A 20,705-nucleotide genomic window follows, 5' to 3' on the forward strand; every position below is an offset into this window, starting at 1 on the left:
CTTTCCCTGGTTCTGTGGATATTACTCTGAGGAAACATCAAAGTTCAGATGATGTCATAAAACAGTGTGAAGTAAATCTGTTGACCCATTAGGTATGTCCATTGCCTAAAGAGTTCTAAATTTTTTTAAAGTGTCATATGACCTCAGTGACTGTAACTTAATTCAGCATGAAGATCTAAATATAGACAAACATAGGAACCTAAATCAAATCTGACTCAGAAATCACAAACAAAAAGCAGCATATGCAGCAACTCTGTGCAGACACAAGGGTGAAACTAGCATGACAGCTAGCCTCCTTTACTAGCTTAACCAGACAGGCACTGTCACGTGTATTTCCCATTAATAATTTTGGACATGTGTCTTTGAACACTTGCCCATTTGTGTAGGCACTGCACTGGCATTAACATGGATTCAGACATTTGCATGGTTGCACCCTAGCCCTGCCCATTCACATAACTCAGCTCTCTTCCAGAAGCTGCTCAGACCTACCATGTCACAGCTGCCTGTTCCATGTAGCCCTGCTCTTCTGCTTCTCTCAGGGGACAGTCTGGCAAGGCTAACACATGACAGGCTCTCAACAAATTTTAGTATTATGGGCACAGTCATGTGCTAACACATCTGAAGTGTTTCTGAAACAGACTAGACTGGACTAATCACTTACCTAAGCTGCTCAGAATACAGTGGTGTGCACCTAAACCTAATCACATACCACTCAGGAACTAAGGGTTCAAATGAGACAACTTGTATAAGGGAGCCAAGGATTTGAGGAATGTATTCCTGAGCTACAAGGTTAGGTACATTACTATGCCTGTGATGCCTGCAGAAAACTAAATGTTCCACTGTAACAACAAAAGCATGGGTTTTGCAACCACTCAATTTTTAAATGACAGAATGTCCCCTTTTAATTTACCTTAATAAAAAATCTGTAAATCAATTGCAATACCTGACGTTGTTCCATAAATAAGAAATTCAGTAGCCAATTTCATCAACCTACAAGCATAAGAGCTCTCTATAATGCTAAAGGAAATATTGCCTTCAACAAAGTAAATCTTTTTGTTTGAAGGCTTTGATAATAACATTTCCAGACAAGCTCATAGTTCAGATTGTATTGATATGTTTAGCTCCAGATGAGAGACCAAGATGCTCTGATGGCACCTAAGCACGTAGGTCCTGCTTATGACAAAGAACAAAGAACAGAGATATGGAAGAAGAAAATGATATACAGGGTGCAGAATAGGTAGATACATCTCAGGATGGCATGAAAGAGAGCTCTGAATTCTGACCTGCTGAAAGTTTGAAACAGTCACTTGGACTGTTTCAAAGTGTTCAAAGAACTCTGACTGTCAGGAGCTCACACACCATTTCATTTCTGCAGGGCAGCAAAAGCATGGAGAAGCTGAATACACCTCTAAGAACTGACAGAAAATGCCCTCCAAAATGTACTGCCTTTGAAAGGCTGGTCAAATCTTGTGTCCTGACTCACTGTCTCTAGAGATGTCAGCAAATACTGTTTGTACATTTTGACTGTGAAGTCTTACCTTGAAATTCTGAAACTCCTGAGAGCTTGGGAGAATCCAGCAGCCAGTCTGTCAGCTCACTGGTACCAAGGATGTTGCTTCGAAACTGTTTTCCCCCATTCACATTCCAGGTCCCTGTGGCAACACGAACACGCTTGGAGCTTGTGAATTCAAACTGACGCTCTGACATGGCCTTCAAAATACTTGGAGTTACTGACAGAAGAGGAGAGAGAGAAAGATGGTGATTAAAAGAAGAATGTGCTGTAAAAGGACAGAAACCATTCACACGGCAGCAGCACAGTCACTCTGAAATAATAACATTATCCTAGCAGCAACAATACAAAAGGTAGGGAATAACTCCTATGGCAATGGCAGTAGCTACAAGATAACTGGGGTTGATGTCAGCAATTTCTCTTATAGAAACCAGGCACCCTTTGAAAGCTTGGGAATGGCTGGTCACCGACTTTCAGCTTACATTTTTCTGTACTTCTTCAAGTAATAAGCAAAAAATTCTTTTATCTCCCGTAATCTTTTCAGTTTAGTCAATAGCACTGTCATGGTTTAACCCCACTGGGCAACCAGTGCTTAGTAGTACTTATCCCCTGCAGCAAAATGTGGGAGAGAATCCCAAGAGTAAAAGTGAGAAAACTCGTGGATTGAGATAAAGACAGTTTAATGGGACACAAAAGGGGTGGGGGGGGGTGGGGGGGGTAAGATAATAGAATTATAATATACAAAACCAGTGTGGCACAGCACCCAGCCAGTTCCAAAGCAGCAGCCCTCAGTCAGCCTTCCCCCCTCCCAGTTTATATCCCAGAAACGGCATCATTTCGTATGGAATATTCCACTGGCCATTTGGAGCCAACTGTCCTGGCTGCATCTCCTCCCAGCTTCTTGTAGCCCTCCAGCCTTCTCAATGGGAGACCATGAGAACTGGAAAGTCCTTGACTTAGTATAAACACTCTATAGCAACAACTAAAACCCTCAGTGTGTGTTACCAGCCTGCTGTGGTTTAAACCCAGCTGGCAACCAAGTACAACACACAAGCACTCACTCATTCATTAGTCTCATATTAAATCCAAAAAGCAACATTATACCACACATGAGGAAGCCAGTGAACTCTATTCCTGAAACCAGGACAAGCAATCAAGCATGTCATAAGTTACAACTTAAACTGAAGCCCTTAGAAGTTTAGAACGTGGAAGAAAAGATGGAGAGCAGCAGTCTCACATCAGTACAAATTTAGCACTGCCATGCCTCTGTAGCTGGGCAAGAACTTCAAAACAAAACCCTGCTATATTTACTTATTTTGTTGAGTATAGAAAATTAGCAATGTGCTTTTGCTGTCTAAACAAATGAAGCAGAGTTAATCATTAACTACCCAACTTGCAGCCAGGCATAGAGAAGTAATCTTCTTTTTTTCCTTGTGGTCAACATCAGTGAAAAATCCCAGGACTGAAGTTGTGCTGAATGGTTCTCTGGAGTAAATTGACCACCCAATACTTGTTGTGGGTGAAATTATTCTATATTTTGCATGCAAATATCTTCTCAGAGAGAGCTGAGTTTATTCTAGATGAGTGCAAACAAATATGTCTGTGCTGTGGACTATTAGGGGCCAGGAACAAAGCAGGAAATGAACTAAAATAACAGAGATGTGCCTTTAAAGATCCAAATGGCTAAAAGCATGTGCAAAGAGCAATGACACAACTATAGGGATAAAAAGGCTGAGCTCAAGAGACTTCCTCAAGACAAACTCAGGGCAGACTGGGAATATAGCCCTAAAATTCTTCCCTCTGGTCCAACTCTAAGATTGCATCTCAGATCTCAACTGTCAGAGATTATCACTATCAAAGAACAGAAAAAACATATTCAAAAGTTCAAAACAAAATATGAGAAATAAGCACAAGAGTTGTGCTATGGTCACTTGAAAGTAGTGCTTTAATCAACAGATCTGTGCAACAGCAGCTTATATATTGATTGAGGGTACAATTGATTATATCTGACAGCTAAAAGCAGATGCAAAAGCAAAGGGGAGCATTTAAACTGGCTTTACCCAGCAGTGCAGTCTGGTCCATGAGCATCTTGCCTTTGTCTGCATATTCCTCACGGTAGAAATCACCCATGAGCAGCAACTCAATGGCTTCCTGCTTCACTGTATCAAAGAAATTTGACTGGATGGTACGAGACACAGAGCGGGCACCATCCTTGAGCTTTCCAACCTACAGCAGACAGGAATTATGAATGCAAGTGACACTGAAGCATAAATGGGACATCTTTTTTTACTTGTAAATATAAGTTTTGCCATTTTTCTTTACCTTATTCTTCCCCTCAAGGGCACGACTGCCACTAAATACTCTGCTCAGATTTTGACCATTGAGAGTCCACATCTCCTTGTAGGATTCCACAAAGCGCTCAATAATAGGTTTAGAGTTCAAAGCAAGGCTCTCTAATTGAGCAAACAGTATCTGGATTAGGTACAGAAGGAGAAAAAAAAACACAAAAAAGAAACCAACATTGTTTTCAAATGTGTTTTTGCTTTTTATCCTCAGTATTCCAGCCAGCACCATTCTGTATCATGGAGCAGCAAGACTGACCTGCGTAACTGAGACTTACAGCCTCTTTCCTGTCTTTCCCAAGGAACATCCAATGTATGTACTACAGGTATCCCATGGAAGGTCCTCTGACCAACTCACCTCCTGTGCAATGAAGGACTGTACACTATTAGAACGATCCACGCAGTCCAAACAATTCATTCGAAAAGTACCTGTCTGCAGACTTTGGTAACCAAAGAGGAGGGAGGAGAAAATGGTATATTTTAAAATAACATCTAATCATGAGTTGATTGAACAAGATCATCAAATGTTCAGCCTGAATACACCCACCCACATTTTGACGGTGCAAGCACACTGTGCACAATATATTCCATTAACACATCTAATTACTTGATTACATCTACAACACTGTATTAGCAAATCCATGCACTGGTAAATTTGCAGACTTGAAACCATGGAGATGCAATTAAGCCAAATCATTGATTTAGCACCAAGACTACACTTTGTGTCAAAATTTTATTTCAAGATGGTCAATTTATGGTCGTGGTCCAAACACAGCAAGAAACCTGGGAAGGCCAGGACAAGCAGTGCCCAGCTACACTGGGACAGAGGGGCAGAGACACTCACCGTGGACTTACATGCTTGCCCTTTGTGAAGATTCCAAAGTCTTCCCAGTGCAACTTCAGCTGAGGCCTCAGCAAATTTTCCAGTTTCTCAGTTTTTCCACCTTTTGCGAATTGGTTGTAGTCAAAGTTTATCATGGGACTGTCTTCCGCATGGGAAGAGGCCCATAGCAGTTTCTGTTTAGATAAGAGAATGAAGGAAAACAAATCCTGCTCACGTCACATGTAAGGATTGATACCAGCATGCTTTTATCATTAATAAGCCTTGACTGTTAATCACATAGTTCATAGGGAATTTTGAAAGGCCAGACACGAAAAAAGCAACAGAAGTTCCCTATGTGTTTTCTTCATAGAAGTAAACCTGACTGTTAGAACCCAATTTCCCTGCAGGAAAACTGTAACTGCAAAGTATACATTAGAATTGTGCCTTGGCTGGTGGCAGCCCTTCAGCAACGGGCTGCTGCTACCTCTGCGCATGAGGTGAGGACAGCACTAGCAATGCTCTAGGCAGGCTCAGGGGGAGGAAGTAAGTAAGCAATTACACCCCAGGAAACATACTATGAAGTGTTTGTGGTAAACTGCAGAAGTGAAAGAAGAGGCACAAATAGCCTCAGTATTTCATCTCCAGTTTCAATGACCTCACATGCATTTCCGTAATCACCACAAATTTCATTAAGGTATCTGCAACAGTACATCTACATCATTAAGGTATCTTCAACAGTAATACATCCTGTTCTCCACAAGAAAGGCAGAGAGAACCATTACATTAACTCAAACTATGCAAGCCACTGTATATTCTCTTCTCTCCTGCACATTCTCACCCCAAGAGATGGATGATTTTCTCCACTTACATTGTGACACACACTGGACAAAACAAATCTGATATTACATTAAAAGTGTACAAGTAGCAGTTACACCAGCATAATTGTATTGAGTAAGCCATTAAGCCTTTCCCGAAGAAAGAAATTTAAAGGCAGTGCTTGGAAAGAGACCTGTAAAATGTATTTCATTAGACCGTTACTGTTGACACCCCAATCTGCCCTGACAGATGCTGGCACTAGTAATGCACTTGAGGATGGCATTTACCCGCTGCTGCAGTGTAAATTATTGTCAGAGTATTTGCAACTCTACACTACAGTCCCGCTTTTACTGTAAACATAATTACATCTGTTATAGGGAATGCTTGTGGGAGGAACAGCATTTCCTGGGAACAGTATTGATTTTTGGTCTGATCTGATTCAGGTAATGCATAATAAATGGTAAATGAATGGTAACCATGACATTCTGATCAAGACAGCCCAGCAGCAGTAATTACAAGAATCATTTGAACCAATGCTGATAAGAATTACTAAGGTTGAAGCAAGAGTGAAGAAAAAGAAATAAAAGCAAAAAAAAGATGGAGAAACTAATGACAGGAGACAAAACTTGCAACCCTAATCACACTCTTATGAATTACTTTATTTTTAATTCAAGCCCTTTAAAATCATCAAAGTCAAATGAACTCTATATTCTTTCCTAACATCCATTTCTTAAAACACAAAGGTCAAGAAATGACCAAGGAGTCATTCTGAATGAATACAAAACTTCCATTTTCGGTGATGTCAGTCTAAATTCTTTGAGCTCACAGGGTACTTTCAGAGTATATTTATTTCTAAAATAGTCAAAAAAGTAACAATTTAGACAAAACAATTTTAATTTATTTTAAATTAAATTAAATTAAATTAACAAATGCAAGGTCTTTATTCTAGAGATGCCCAGTCTCTGACTTAATGTCTGGTTGCATGATATTGGCTAGAACATGATCTTCAAGAATGCGAGAGTTTGAGAAAATATCAGTATCAAATTATCAACAAATGTCATGTTTTTATCCATGAAAGTTATTTCAGCATTTTAGAATTTTTTATCTTTTACCTTTAAACTTCAGTGGGGTTTGCAAAACAAACAAGCCAAACTATTTTAAGGACAGGGAAACCAAAACATTACAGTTTTAGCCATGTCATGCAGAAATTCAGTAAGAAGCTGAAAACAGAAACCAGGACCAGACTCCAGTCCTGTGCCTTCCTCACTGCCTTGCAAGTTTTAGTCATTAATCACTTTCTTTGGCCACATGCTGTACAAGGGGAGACCTTCATCATTTTCTGCTGGGGAAGTAGATAGTCCTTCCCAGCTCTTTTGCAGGAGGAGGAAATGGTCACACAGAAAAACTGACAACAAACTTGGCACTCCCTCTAAATTCACTATTGCAACAGAGAGTGAAAGAAATCAGGCACTATTATTTAACCACAATTTTTATTTTGCTTAGTTTCACACAATAAATGTTTCAGCTCAGAACTGCTGGTATCATTCTTTACCAATGATATATACATGGCACTTACTAAAGGTGGGTACTTATTTCATCCTATCATTAGTTTTAGGAACATAACTTCTGAAGTATCTAAATCAGTTTGCTAAAGCAACAAGCACTTAAGGAGGCAGACTTCCATCAACCCTCAGCCAGATTCAGGCAGCTATTGCACTGCTGCAAATCCCACTCAGTGCCAATATGTGGCTTTAAGTTCACACTAGTTTTAAAAAGAATACCACATAGAATGCAGCATAGCTTTAGTTCTACAATGCCTGACATCCTTGCTTTCAGGTATTAGCTGTGCCTGGGGACACTTAGAGGCCAGGAAAATCTCTCTCTGTATACTAAACTGTCATCTGGTGCTCAGGCAGCCAATTCCAACACAATCAGTGCTAGATAGCTATTTCCCATTACAATCAGAGCAAGACAGTTCAGTGATGCTAAGTCACTGCGCCCAGTGATCGAGGCTCACCGAGCCCCCAGGCAGCTCCAGCAATCTCAGGGGACTGCATAGGTGGCTGCATACAATGTCAAAGCTGGCTTTGATTCACTTTTGCAAATGTCAACTATCCTTAGGAGTATTCAGGCAATTTCTTTTTAAGTTTGGTTAAGGGAATGTACACAAATATATGAAGAAGTAAGCAGAAAGGTAGTGCTGAAGACTAAGCCATGAAACCAAGAAGCACTATTCTCAGTAGGTAATATGTGGTAAAGAGTTAACATAATTTCTTTAGAAATACTATTCATCACCTCCTGGGCTAGAAGGAAAACAGAAGAACATGGAGGCTCAAGGGAAATCAGCAGTTAAAATGAAAATCATTGCTTTTACCTTAAAAGCTCTGTTGAGCACCTCCTCTCCTCCTCTGCTTCCCAATAGGTTAACGATCACTTGTTTTCCATACTGCTCTTTCAGAAGCATCATATGCCTACAGCAAAAGCAACCATAATAGGTACTAAACAAAACTAAGTTATTTTGCCTACTGCCATTGTCAAAATACAAAGTAGAGATCACTGGTTGTTTCATCCAGCAGAAAGTCTCAGCCATACCATCTACAGGCATCTTTCTCAGTTTCCTTGCAATCAATTATTAAATTAAAAATGGTGAAAGTATGCAATTAATAGATACAGTATTCTGTACTCAAATTAAAGAAAGAATTGTCTTAGGAAATAGGTCCCAAATCTTTTATGTCACTGTTAGCTTTGACACTGCCCTTCATGTTCCTACCTCTTGGCTGTTATCCCGGGAACTACACAGGAAAGACAAGAGGAGAGGAAAATGTATTACACTTCAACAGGAATTGTCTGGCATCTTGCAGAACTGAGACTACTAAGAGTCAGCAGCAGCACTGGGGCCTACAACTCCAGTGCCAAGGCCAGAGAGGTCCAAACACATGTCACAGGTGACAGGGTTCAAACATCTCTGAGCTACTGCAACATGGAGACATTCACTCTGAACTCAAATCAAGCAGGAAGATGACTAATCATAAGAACTGCTGCACTGGATCAGAACAAAGGTCCTTTTAGCCAAGTTGTCTGGCTCAGATTCTGCAGGAAAAGCTCAAAATAGGACAAGTATAAAGTGGGCTGGATTTTTTGGTCTATGTCGCTAAAATCTCAAAGCCTGACATTTAGGGACTCTCAAGTTAAGAACTTTTAGCCAGATGCCGAAACACCCATTCACCCCTCAAAATATCTTTTTCAAGTTGGAATGCATGGTCTGCAGAAGCTGTGCTGGCTCATCAAGACATAATCAGATCTTAAAGTTGATTTCCATCCTGTACAGACAACACTGTAGTAGTACTTAAGAGGAAGCTCGATAGAAACAGACAAGAAAAATAAACTCACAAAAATGAGAAGTTATTACATGCTGCAAAATAGCATGTAATGGCAAAGTGTGCAAAAACCAGGAAGCATACATCTTCTGGCATTACTCTTTAAATCCTTTAACCAGAAATAAGTGACACAGAAAACCATGGAAGGGGAGAAAAGAAAGAAGTCATCAGCATTGCCTTCAGAAAACACAGCTAAACATATTTTCTGGTGCATTCTTGATTCTGCAACCAGTTCTCTGTATGCCAACTCATCCCATATAGTTGGCACCCTTCTGATACCAGCATCAAGATCCAACCTCTCTGCCAGTGTTGCTTCCTTACAACAAAAATACTGAAGCTTAAGTAACCTGTTTGAATACTGTAAGCAAAGCCCCCTGTGGATTTCTCCACAGAAATCCGTCTCTCTGGAGAGAGACAGAGGATGAAAAAATATCTAACAAGATTACCAGCTGTTTCTCACATGGTTAAACGTAATAGGCCAAATTAACATCTCAGAAAAGCTGTATCAGGTTGTTAAATTCCAGTGTACTTTTCCATATAAGCAGTCACGTATTTCTTGCCCATTTTCAAAGGGCTGTCTTTTGCAGATCGGTAAGCAGAGAGATCCATAAGTTCATCTAACTTACTGGTACAAGGGAAAGAAGGTATAGTGTAAGTTTTAGGAGAAAGCTCTTCACCAGTTGTATTAGTGTCAGGACTAAAAGGTTGTTCCTTCTTGAGGTACTCTCAATTCCATGGGCAGTACATGAGGATGCTGAATAAGTTACTGTTTTCCTCTTGCATGAAATATCTCTGTTGTGGAATGCAAACCTCTACGGATGGAGCTTCAGGGACACTGGCAGGGCAAGTTATCACATCACCAGATGGCCATGAGACCAAGAGTCTCAAAGGCCATTGAATTAAGTAGGATTTAAGATCCTTAAAAGCTTGGAGAATGTAGGCCAAGAACCTCTGGAGCAGAAACTGCTATGGTGCATAGTCCCTTTAGATTCTAATCCTGTTTGGGGTCTTCAGTGTAGCAAAACCACTAACAGTCAATAATGTCCTGTGTGCTAACGGCTGTGGTAATAAAGAGGCCTTACACAAAATCAACATACAACCTGATCTGCCAAAACCAAACCAAAACAGAAATTAATCACTTGACCTGCACTTACAAGGTGAAAATTTTCCACAGACCAAATTCTTCATGTGCTTTTCAGGCACTGTTCCCATGGATATCAGTAGAAATACACCCTTAGAGGATAGCATTTCCTAGTCAGACATCCAAAGGAATAAAGCTAATGCACGTCTTTTTCTACAGTTTCTAGCTGACAAACTGAATCTTATTGGTTTTAAAATGTTTACAAGCCAGTCTTTGCATAAAATAGAAAACATCAGCATAATAGCATCATACAACTCTGGTCACAGAATAAGGCATTGCAATTTCTATGTAGGGGGGAAACAATGAAGAAAAGATCAAATGCAGAATGGAGTGAAAGCAGTGTTTACTCTTTAGCCACTTCTGTTAGAGTGGTAAAGCACACATATTCTGTGTACTGTAAGTGTAAACTCACATCTGTTGGCTCACAAAGGTTTGCATAAACACTTCTTTTGCATATCACTCAGTATTTCTAAATTTTTACAGAAATGAGCCAGAAGGCCAAATTAATTCAATTGCCACTGAAAACATGAAGGAAGAAAGCACCCAAAAAAGTGACTAAATTAAGTAAACCAGTTTAATAATCTGCCACACCTGGGGGATTTGCCACATCATCTGAGAGATGTTTCTCAAGATTTCCTAAGGAGACAAAGTTTTGGAACCTTGGATACATGCCAGGTTGCTGTATTGATGCCAAAGCGGAATGAAACTTACCTGTCAAAGGCAGGTGCATTGGCTTCCAGACCTCTGTTGAGCCTTAAATGGCGGGAACCAACCTAAAATAAAATATTAGAAGACCAGGAAATAGAAAAACCTTCTTAAACTGCTAGAGTCCTAAGTCACTAGATGTCTCCCTTTTTCCTTCAGAGAAAAACATTTTTTTAACAGCACCAGACATCTCTAACAGACTCCAACCACCCCCACACATAATATCCTTAACACAAAAGCCCCATCTTTTATTGGACAACATTTACAATTACAAGTGAAAACACAATTACCATTAAGCAAAGGGATACCTACACATGGTATCCCTTTTTATGGCCAAACAAATCACATCTCTTTGCCAGCTTCCTCTTGCAAATAGCACACACTGCCTCACATGAGTATTCTGTGAGCCTAGCATTCTCACTGCCTTTGCCTTGGTAGAGAGGGATGCATTTATGCCAGTTCCATGGGTTGTGTATTCTGACTTCTTTCAAAAGTATCAGAAGAGTGATTCAAAAATATGAAGGATGAAAATCTGTACCCTCAAACTAACAAGTCTTTTGATATGGATGTCAACAACAGTAGCCTCATGTTCCTTTTGAATGGTAGCTACTGTTACAAAATTATTAGAGAGGGCTTCTTTCCTCTCCAAAAACCACACTCCTAAATATGCATAGGATCATGCATTGTTTCCTATACTTCATCATCTTTATTTGTTTTTCATGAGGTTGGTTTCTGCAATTCTTTCTAACACCAGTGCCAGTACATTCACACGCAAAGAGTAAGAGTATATAATCTAATCCAATTAGGCAAAAAAAATCAGGCCGACTAAAAAAAATCAAAAATTCTGTTTAACTAGAGATATTACCCACTAGCCAAAAATGCTTGAGGGCTCTGTTACATACAGATCAACAGTGCTACATGGTGGATACAGCTACACCATGGGCAGGACTTGCACAATCATATGGACAAACTTGCTTTATAAAAAGAAGGAAGTATTGCACTGGACGGTGTTAAAAGACAACAGGGATCCTTTTGTCATTTCCTTTTGTACTAAATCCAGTGCCTCTGAATAGTACATAGGTTCTAGTTTAATGATCAAAACAAGTATCATGTAACCTTTAAAGTATCTTGAAAAAACAGTTATGTAATGTATTTGCTCTACTAACACACACAAATATATGTGCATACTCATTTCAGTTGCTTATTCCTCTGTTAAAAGAACACAAAGTGTGCCAGGAAGATTCTTATTTGCCCTTACAACTGTATATAAACTGCAAGTCACAGACCATATACTTGATGCAATAATCTTGTGATGAAATCTTGCATCTCTGCCTCACAAAAGATCAGATTAGATCATTATCACCCTTTTGACTGAAATCCCAAAACCACACCATTTTATTTTGTTTCCCAGTAGCATGCTCCTATAGAGCACTGGTATCCCTAGATATTCCAGTTGTCTTGTGGAGGGCAATATCATCAAGCCAATCAGGCATTTCAGAGGAATAAAACTGAAAATGTTATAAAGATACAGCTGTAAGCTTCAGTTTATAACATTAGGACACAGTCCCTTACAAACAGTTCCCTGTAGAGGCATTCAAACACCCAAAAATGTTAAACTTCAGTCACCTATAGCCATTTGCCTGGTATAGTTCTGTTTATCTAAACACACAAAATTTCTACAAGGCAAACATAAAATGAAAGACCTCAGCACTTTCACAGAATGAGCTTTGAAGCTCATATTAAAAAATAATATATATATTTATGTTAATTCTAAATTATAAGTAGCAAGAGAGAGAAGCAAGGTAGGCTTTCTGATTATTTCTTTACCTGAAGCCTCGTTTGCTCCCAAAACAGTGGAACAGAACCTCTGATCTGCACAAAGGAAGAGACATCATCATCCAAGTAAATTGTCTGCAAAAACAAAATAAAGGAAAGTAGTTCTGCAGTTAGATCTATCAGCCTGTGGCCCCTTCATCAGGTGACAGTTAAAGACACTGAACTCAAAGGGTAAAAAAAGTAAACCATGTATCTCCCTGTATCCACTTACCGCTCAGCCTCTTTTCCATAGTCTCACAGGCAGTGGAACAAAGCACACCGTATTTGCTTTCATGTCATCACAGCAGATTCAACTCACTTCTCACCAGAAACAAGAGAAAACTTCAAACACAACCACATCTTTCACCCACAATCAACACGGATTTGATCTGCTGGTGGAGACACTTGGAAAGACCAGGCATATACTCGCCTTCTGTCCCTCTCACAAAACTCAACTGTGCAAAATGTCATTGCTCCTTGTGACTGATGATGGGTAACGTCAGGTGGGGGATAAGCTTATCTCCTGCTGTATTTACCATTTCTTATTTCATTGCATGCTGTGCCTTGTCAGAGAATCCAAATAAACCTCTGTGAAACCAGCAGCTTTGCCACTCCCATCCTGAGGTACAGTGAGCAGCAATGTGATCTACTTCTTTTCAAGGGGGCTTACAACAAGAGGTTCCAAATTCTCCCTTTCCCAACCAGACCTCAAACTCTCCCTTTATGTGGTCTCAGGATCACTGTTAACAAGTGAATTTTGGGTCAAATCCATACAAAGAACAAAGACTGATTTCCCCCTTTGCCTTCCCCTGTCCACAGTCCCCAGTCAAAGTGTTACATTATGTTAACTTAGCATAAAAGGCACTATCTTCAGATTGAATATGACCACAGAGCAACTGTGCAAAGCCCAGCTCGCTCCTCTGGCCTATACTTAGCAGTGGAATCCTGGCTGCTCTCCACAGAGGATACATGATACACATGATACACATCTCTGTTATCTCATGCATGACAATGACTGCTCTGCAGCCCTGGGGAGGAATGCTATCCAGGTTATCCAGGTAGCTGCACTCACCACATCATATCACTTGGCACAGCTGCTGCCAGCTGGCTAGGAGCTCTGAAAATAGAATAGAACATGAAAATGGATTTCTCTACAGCTTTAAAGTGTTTTGTCTTTTTGGATTTGCCACTAGATTTGGCCAATGGCTGGCTCAGAGAAAGTGCCTGACCTTGACCTCTCATCTTCATAAGCATTATCAATGTAGTTTTTAGAGCTACATGTGTGAAAAAGAGATATTTAGATAAAATTGGTGACAAAACATTTATCTAATATTTACCATATTTTTTGCAGAACACTTGAAACTGTCTCGATTTCACTAAGATGATTTAAGTGGCTTCACCATGGACACAATGTTAGTGCTAGACAGATAGCCAGCCCAGACATAGTGCAAAACTATGTTTCCATCTTTTTAATCTCTCACGAAAGCACTAAGAACCTCTTCTCTGTTACATTCCCTCCTAGCACAACTCCCTGCAAGAGAGGGGTTGCTCAGAGAAGCTTTTCTGCAAGGTATGTATCACAGTTGAAGCAATGTGGCTCTAAAACATGCTCTCCCAGTAAAGTTTTCTGAACATTATTGGCACCTGAGTGCAGGAGCTAATTTCCATGGCAACACACTGGTGTGCCTTTTCTTTGTACATTTGTGCTCAGAAGAGATCATTCCTCCTGCAGCGGGACTACAAGAGGAATAAGCAGCCCCACCTTCTTCCTTTTTATCACATTCTCCCTGAGATAGGTCGTGCCAAGATGAGTCAGAGACTTCTACACACTGAATCATCTTTTCACTCACAGCCATGGAGCCAAAGAAGCTCACTCCAAGGTAAAGCAAATTAATAGCACTACTACATTCCCAGCATTATCCTGACTAATACTAAATGAATATCAGAACCTGAATCAGTGCAAAAAAAGATTCAGGACTGGCCTACTTAAAATTTTGAAGACAATCATCATCTTAACAATTACTGAGTAGAAATGAAACACCTAATGATGACAAATACAGACAAAGCTTTACCTGAAGTACAAGGTGGCCACTCAAACCGCTTGCTACAGGTGATCAACTTTCTTTACAGTATTCTGGGAAGTCCCTGTTTCCACATCTAACTGCAAAACTGACAGCTCAAGTATTTCTTTGACCAGCTCTTTTAGACATCGAGCTGCAAATCTCTAGACCCACTGATAAACAGATAGTGATTCTAATTCAGTACCTGCAGTTTAACACCCTTCTGAGTCACAGTTTAAATGGAAAGTATTTCCTCAGTCACAGACCATGAACATATAATCTACCTTCTTCCTGCCAAATACAGAAGAAAAATACTGACCAAACATTTATTTCTGCATTAACAGATGCTCTAATTCCACTTATTAGTGAGTTAACAGATGTTTGTTACCAGTACCACTCATATTTTCTGTTCACTGGTTTTGACCCATTACCTCTTCTGTTTTCTGCTCTATTTAGCTGTCCCTTTAGAGAACTGAACAACAACCAAAATATTCAAAATACTTGATAATTCCTGTAACCTAAACAGGACGCCTAAACCTTGATGTGATGGGCTGGGGGATCCTCTGTGAAGCTGAGTTCTAACACAGGATTCTTTTATGATGGCAGAGCATTTTAAAGAAACTGACATTTTTTATGTATGTTGCTGTGTAGCTTTTAGAAATCAGATGTGGTTTTTGAACTGGGAGTACAGCCTCTCCAACACAGTCATTCACAAGAAAGTACTTTTTTTTTTTGTTCGCTTACAGGGTTCATCATTCTGTTCTCTGGAGCAATTTTCTGGTCTTTCACAATCCTTTCACCTCATTCTCATGACCCAGATGAATCCAAAATTATTTTCTTCCAAGCTGCCAGCGAGTTGGAAAAAGACTTAATATTTTTTTAATGAGTGGGAGACTCATTAAAATGACCTGTCTGCCAGTCATTCCTTCCTAAACAGACTCTAACCGTTTCATTAAGCATTACAACTGTGCAAATCTTCCCTCAATTTCAGTAATACCCACTATCCTTCATTCATCACTCCAAGGAACATGACCCTTGATCTGGACACTGCCTTTTAGTGTACACATCTCTTGATCTTACAATATTAGTGGCAACAGACTTCCTACCAGCAGACTTATTAAGAAAGCAGGTTTAAAGACTAAGACAACTTTACAGATCAGGAATGGATGTAATCTTAGCAGCCACATACACTGTAAGAAACCCTATTTGCTAAAATATTAAATAAGCACTGATAATACATTTAGATTGAAATTATACTCATAAAGAAAAGATCCGAACTGTGTTCCTTATGCATGGACAAGTACAGTTTCTTTTCTCATATTCTTCACAGCCTTGATCAGTTTTTGTGCACAATGTTATGTTTTCTACAAGCGCATATCCGTCCCAATTTTTTGTTGTTCTAGTTTTGACTTTATTACCCTGTCCTCTAGCAGAGCCATTTCTCTTATTCTAAGGTACTAGACAAAAGAGGAACAGTTCTTTAAGACAAGAAACTTAAAGAAAAGTTAAATGCCTTATGTTCAGACTTTTCCTGTCCTCTGTTTTCCTTTTCTCATAGACAAGAAGATCATACTGGTTTTTCTCTAGAAGTTCAACAACAAGCAGTTACTTTTTGTACAACACTTGCTCATTAGGATTCATACAACCTGCTAAATCTCTTTGTGGAGTCTTATCTCTTGTCTTAGATCCAAAATGACAGCAAGTTGGTGCCTGTGAACCCCAGGCAGAATGTTCATTCTTATCAAATCCTCAAAACACTTGAGGTCTACTTCATTAATCTCAAGGGTTCTGGCCCATACTACAATCCAACCCAGTCAGCTGCATGAACTTCCAGACCAGGTTCCCATTAGGCAGCACTGTAGCAACTGGATAGTTAACCCATGTGGAAGACCTATTTGCCTTAACAATAGATTACTTGGCCTCTGACCTCCAGTGTTAGAATTTGCCATGTTTTTCTTTCAGCTTCTGTGGTCTTAGACTCTCTTTGTGGCCTCTTTCTCCAGCTCAGGATCAAGGGTGATAGTACTGACAGTTCAATGGGTCATTTTTCAATCTTTCTCTTCTGTTGCATAGGGCCAGACCTTGCCCCTGCAATCCAAGGATCTTTCCTGGTAAGCAAACTTCATGCACAGGTTGTAGAATATAAGAAAATAAAGATAGTGTAGAAAGCAATCTTACCCCTAAGGAGTTGCAGCTGAGCCAACTATCAAAGTTTAGGGACAGGCCTGACTTTAACAGGCCACAGCTGTAACCAATGAGAAGAGGAGTGCTATAAAAGAGTGGGTTGAGAAGAGAACGGGAGTCAGCTGGCTCCTTTGTGAAGAAGAAAGAGTCAGTGCTCTAAGGAGCTGCCCATGAGAAACACCAAGAAGGTATGAAACTTTTGGATAAGGAGACAACAGTATGGAACCCCTACGATAAGATAACAACACAGGTACTACTAAAAAGCTTCTGGACAAGAAGCAAACATCTGTGTCAACCCACTGGTGTTCTGATCCTAGCATGCTGTGCCCATCTATTGCTTGGAATAATTTATTCATTCATCTCCATCACCCACCTTCGTTCGAAATAATAATCATTTGGTCACAACTTCAAACAGCAAAATTCACTACAGACTCAAGGGGTAGTCAGAGACATGGTGCCTGATGAAATGGATACTCAGATGGCTTATTGGGGGATCTGCAGCTCTGCCACACAAAGAGTGTGGACAGAAGATGGCCTAAACACACATCTCTGTGAGTGCCTTTAGCTCAGACCATGGGACCCAAGGATATATCTGCCAAAATAATCCTTTCTGCCTTGCCTGCGGTCATATTAAAACTTGATCCAGAAAATAAATCAACCACATGATTGCATCCATTCCTCTCTTGGAGAGCTATCCAACACAGTCTAGGAGATATTGTGAAATAGGGATCATTTTCCTTAATCCATGTCTGACAATTTTTTTCTGAAATTGGAAGAAAGGGAAGGTTAATTCAAATTTATGGTATTTCCTTTTAGTGCTTTCTCAAGGTTTCAATTTTCTATACAGAACAATTCCATGAAGGGGAAAAAACTGAAACAATTTATTTGTCTTTGGTTAATTAGAATTGTTCCTTGTAATCCACATACTAAGATTTTAGCATAACTCTTTGGAGGATAACTGGGAGAAGAGCTGAAACGTAAACAGTAACAGGCACACAGACTAAATGAAGAAAGCATTTCTAGTTCCTCAAAGCTATCAGAAGAAAAGAATTACAAAAATGCAACACCGTCTCACCTTCAAAGGATTACTAGGGGAGGAAAAAAAGGTGAAGAGAAACATTTAAGCTACAACTGAGAAACACACTGATTTAAAAGCTGCTAGAGAATTAACTGCAATACTGCAAGCGCTGCGAGCAGAAAGGGCTACCATTCCACTACAAAATATTTGTCAGCAAATCTGAAAGTAACATTGAAGGGATTGCCTTCTTTACCCTTCATTTTCTTTTTCCTTAAGTGTTTCCTAAAATATTTTCTTTCTTCATAAAGACACAAGCCAAATGATCAAAAAGCTTAAAGACGTAGTATAAGTTTTTCTTATTTTTTTAAAGAAAAAGTGAAGAAATTTTACTTTTCCCCCCATCTTCTCAAACACTGACTCACAGCAGTTAAGTGAGCCCACAAAAAAATGACTCATTGCAGAGCTGAAATGCCACAAGGCTAACTCAGTGGGAGACAAAAGCATACCATCTATGCATAAAAGAGCTGCCTGGAGATAAGATTAACTGTTTCTCCCTCTTCTAAAAACAGAAAAATGTTAGAAGCAATTCCTACAAAGAGGGGTAAAGTCCTGGGTTTTTAGAATCCTAGGGTGCTATTTATCCATGAAAGCACATAGCCAACATGCCATTATACTGTACAGGCTCCAGCAAATGGAAACAAAATGTTATTCAGCCAAGATATTACCTCACAGGAGATTAGTCAGTCGTTTACTATGAAAGTAGGAGAGAGTTTATTCTTGGACTCTTCCTTCCTAATGGCAAGGAGATGCCAGCTTGAACTGGATCTCAGGCATCCTAGTGGTTAGCCCAACTTTGCTTTCTTAGGACATGCAGCTTGGTAAAACTAGTGTTTAGCACCATTAGTAACAGCAGCCTTCTTTTCCTTCTTTTCTTTGGCTTTTGAAACCAAACAAAACACACAATCCTTTAAAGCTGTGAACTCTTGCTATAATTTTGCTCAAGCCTTTCACCCTAAAGCCATTTCACTCTTGTACTTTTGCTTACCCAGTTGAAAAAAACACTCAAAAGCCTCAGTTCTCCCACTTCAGCATATGGCTGAATGGGAACAAAACATGGCAATTCCCATGAAAAGCCTGACCCAGACCCAGCTAAGGGAAGCATCAGCAATAAAGTACTGTTTTGCCACTCACCAGGAACTCATCCTCAGGTTTTCTGCTGGAAGGCAAAGGCCACCTTATTTTCCATGCTAATAATTTGTAACATGATGTACTCCAGGAATATAACAAAATAAAATTAGTTACTTCTGACCCACCTAGTGAGCAGGATAGCAGAAGTATTTCCCATAATAAGTCAACTGCTAAGTGCAGTGCCACAAATGTGAGACTCACTGAAAAAAAACTGACAACCCTTCCTAACACTTTCTTTTGCATTTCAGCAAGAGAACACTCTTCAAATCCTGAGTAACTAATATTTGCACTAATATTCATAAGAAGATACTCAACTAAAATAGCAGAATGTACCTGGTATCACTTAAAATGGAAGATCTCCCTTCTTCTGTCCCCAGGTTCCAGAGGAAAATTCCACTTTCCAGTAAGCAGACATAGCTGTATCTCCCAATGCACTGACAGACTTTCTAGAAAGGTATAGATGTTGCAAGACCTGACTTGCAATTGCTTTGGAGCAGTGGCACAGAAGAGAATTATTAGCAAAAAATTTGGAGGCTGACATTAGAGACCCAAGCACTGCAGGGGAAGAGCTTCACATTCAACAGGCAGAATTTGTGGGAGCCTGAACACTAAGTGGAAAACTGTCAGCCTAACTGAAAATGCAGACAAACCAGGAAAAGGAGGGACAAGAGCAAAAAATCACCCACATGCCCAGAGAAAACTCTGACCACTGGGCAGAAAGTCACATGTGTAATACTGGGCATGCTTTGAGCACCTCTTGGGAATCAAACCCCACCAGCAGGCTGGGGAATACCAGTCTGCAAGTCCTCCAGGCATCCTCCTGAGGATCAAAGCACTGTCAAATCTAAGGTAGCTCTACACGTGTCCTTAGGCAGAACCAGGTGAAAAGGTTAAAGCTGTACAACATCTTAGAGGAAATGTGGAAAGTGCCAAAACATGGCTGGATTTTGGACAAACATGCCTGAAGGCATGCCTGGCTCATGCAGTGGGATAACAGGAAGGAGCTCACTGGGTGAGAGCTGCTACATTCACACATTGCCATGAGGAAATACTAGCGCTATCAGCCCACAAAAGTGTGGGTACCTTTGAGAGGGGCTGCCCTCCTCAGCCATCAGGCACAGGCTTTCAATGACACAGCTCAAGTATCTCCATGCTGCCCTCACTGTTTCATGCTCCCCTTATGAGCATCACATTAGCAAACTACTTTCATTGTACATGCACCTACATATACAGGCACATACATACACAACCTAAGTCACATATGCAGCTCTGTAGATATGCCCAGAAGGTGCTGAAAACAACCAAATTCTAGGAGCAAATCCCTGTTCTTTGTTGAAAACTACCAGCCATTTGTCTATTCTGTTTATACAGTGATCCATTTCTGTATGATGGTTCTGACTGCTAGTAATTACTACTTCAGTTCAAAAAGGAAAAGGTGATTGTACTTGAGTAAGAAAGCACTCACTTCAGCTGGCACAGAAGACTTCAGATTCTCCATGGTCCAGTGCTTTTTACTGAATTTCAAGGCAGCAAGCTAAACCATGTGCAATAAAACCAAGTGATTCAGTTGTTTTGTTTGGCTATGCCAATCAAGGGACTCTGCTGAATGCATTTCACACACATAATTTGTCTCAGCATCAGCTGGAAATGAGGCTTTTACCACGTATGTATAAAAACTGTCATACCACCTCACATTGGAGAGAATCCCCCACAAACCAGTGGGGAA

General features: G+C 40.0%; 1 protein-coding gene across 1 annotated transcript in view; it reads right to left on the minus strand.

Moving 5' to 3' along the window:
- SYNJ2 (synaptojanin 2) overlaps positions 1-20,705 on the minus strand; it is a gene marked incomplete at its 5' end in the record, with an annotated part of 65,243 nt that overhangs the window by 23,738 nt on the left and 20,800 nt on the right. Inside the window, 8 exons of the mRNA XM_005420108.2 lie at positions 1,539-1,730; positions 3,571-3,736; positions 3,833-3,982; positions 4,211-4,292; positions 4,697-4,869; positions 7,866-7,962; positions 10,721-10,782; positions 12,542-12,625. Of these exons, the coding sequence (XP_005420165.2) occupies positions 1,539-1,730; positions 3,571-3,736; positions 3,833-3,982; positions 4,211-4,292; positions 4,697-4,869; positions 7,866-7,962; positions 10,721-10,782; positions 12,542-12,625 (1,006 nt within the window). The remainder of the gene's footprint in view (positions 1-1,538; positions 1,731-3,570; positions 3,737-3,832; positions 3,983-4,210; positions 4,293-4,696; positions 4,870-7,865; positions 7,963-10,720; positions 10,783-12,541; positions 12,626-20,705) is intronic.

Source organism: Geospiza fortis, unplaced genomic scaffold (genome assembly GCF_000277835.1).
Source record: "Geospiza fortis unplaced genomic scaffold, GeoFor_1.0 scaffold162, whole genome shotgun sequence".
NCBI classification, from domain to species: domain Eukaryota; kingdom Metazoa; phylum Chordata; class Aves; order Passeriformes; family Thraupidae; genus Geospiza; species Geospiza fortis.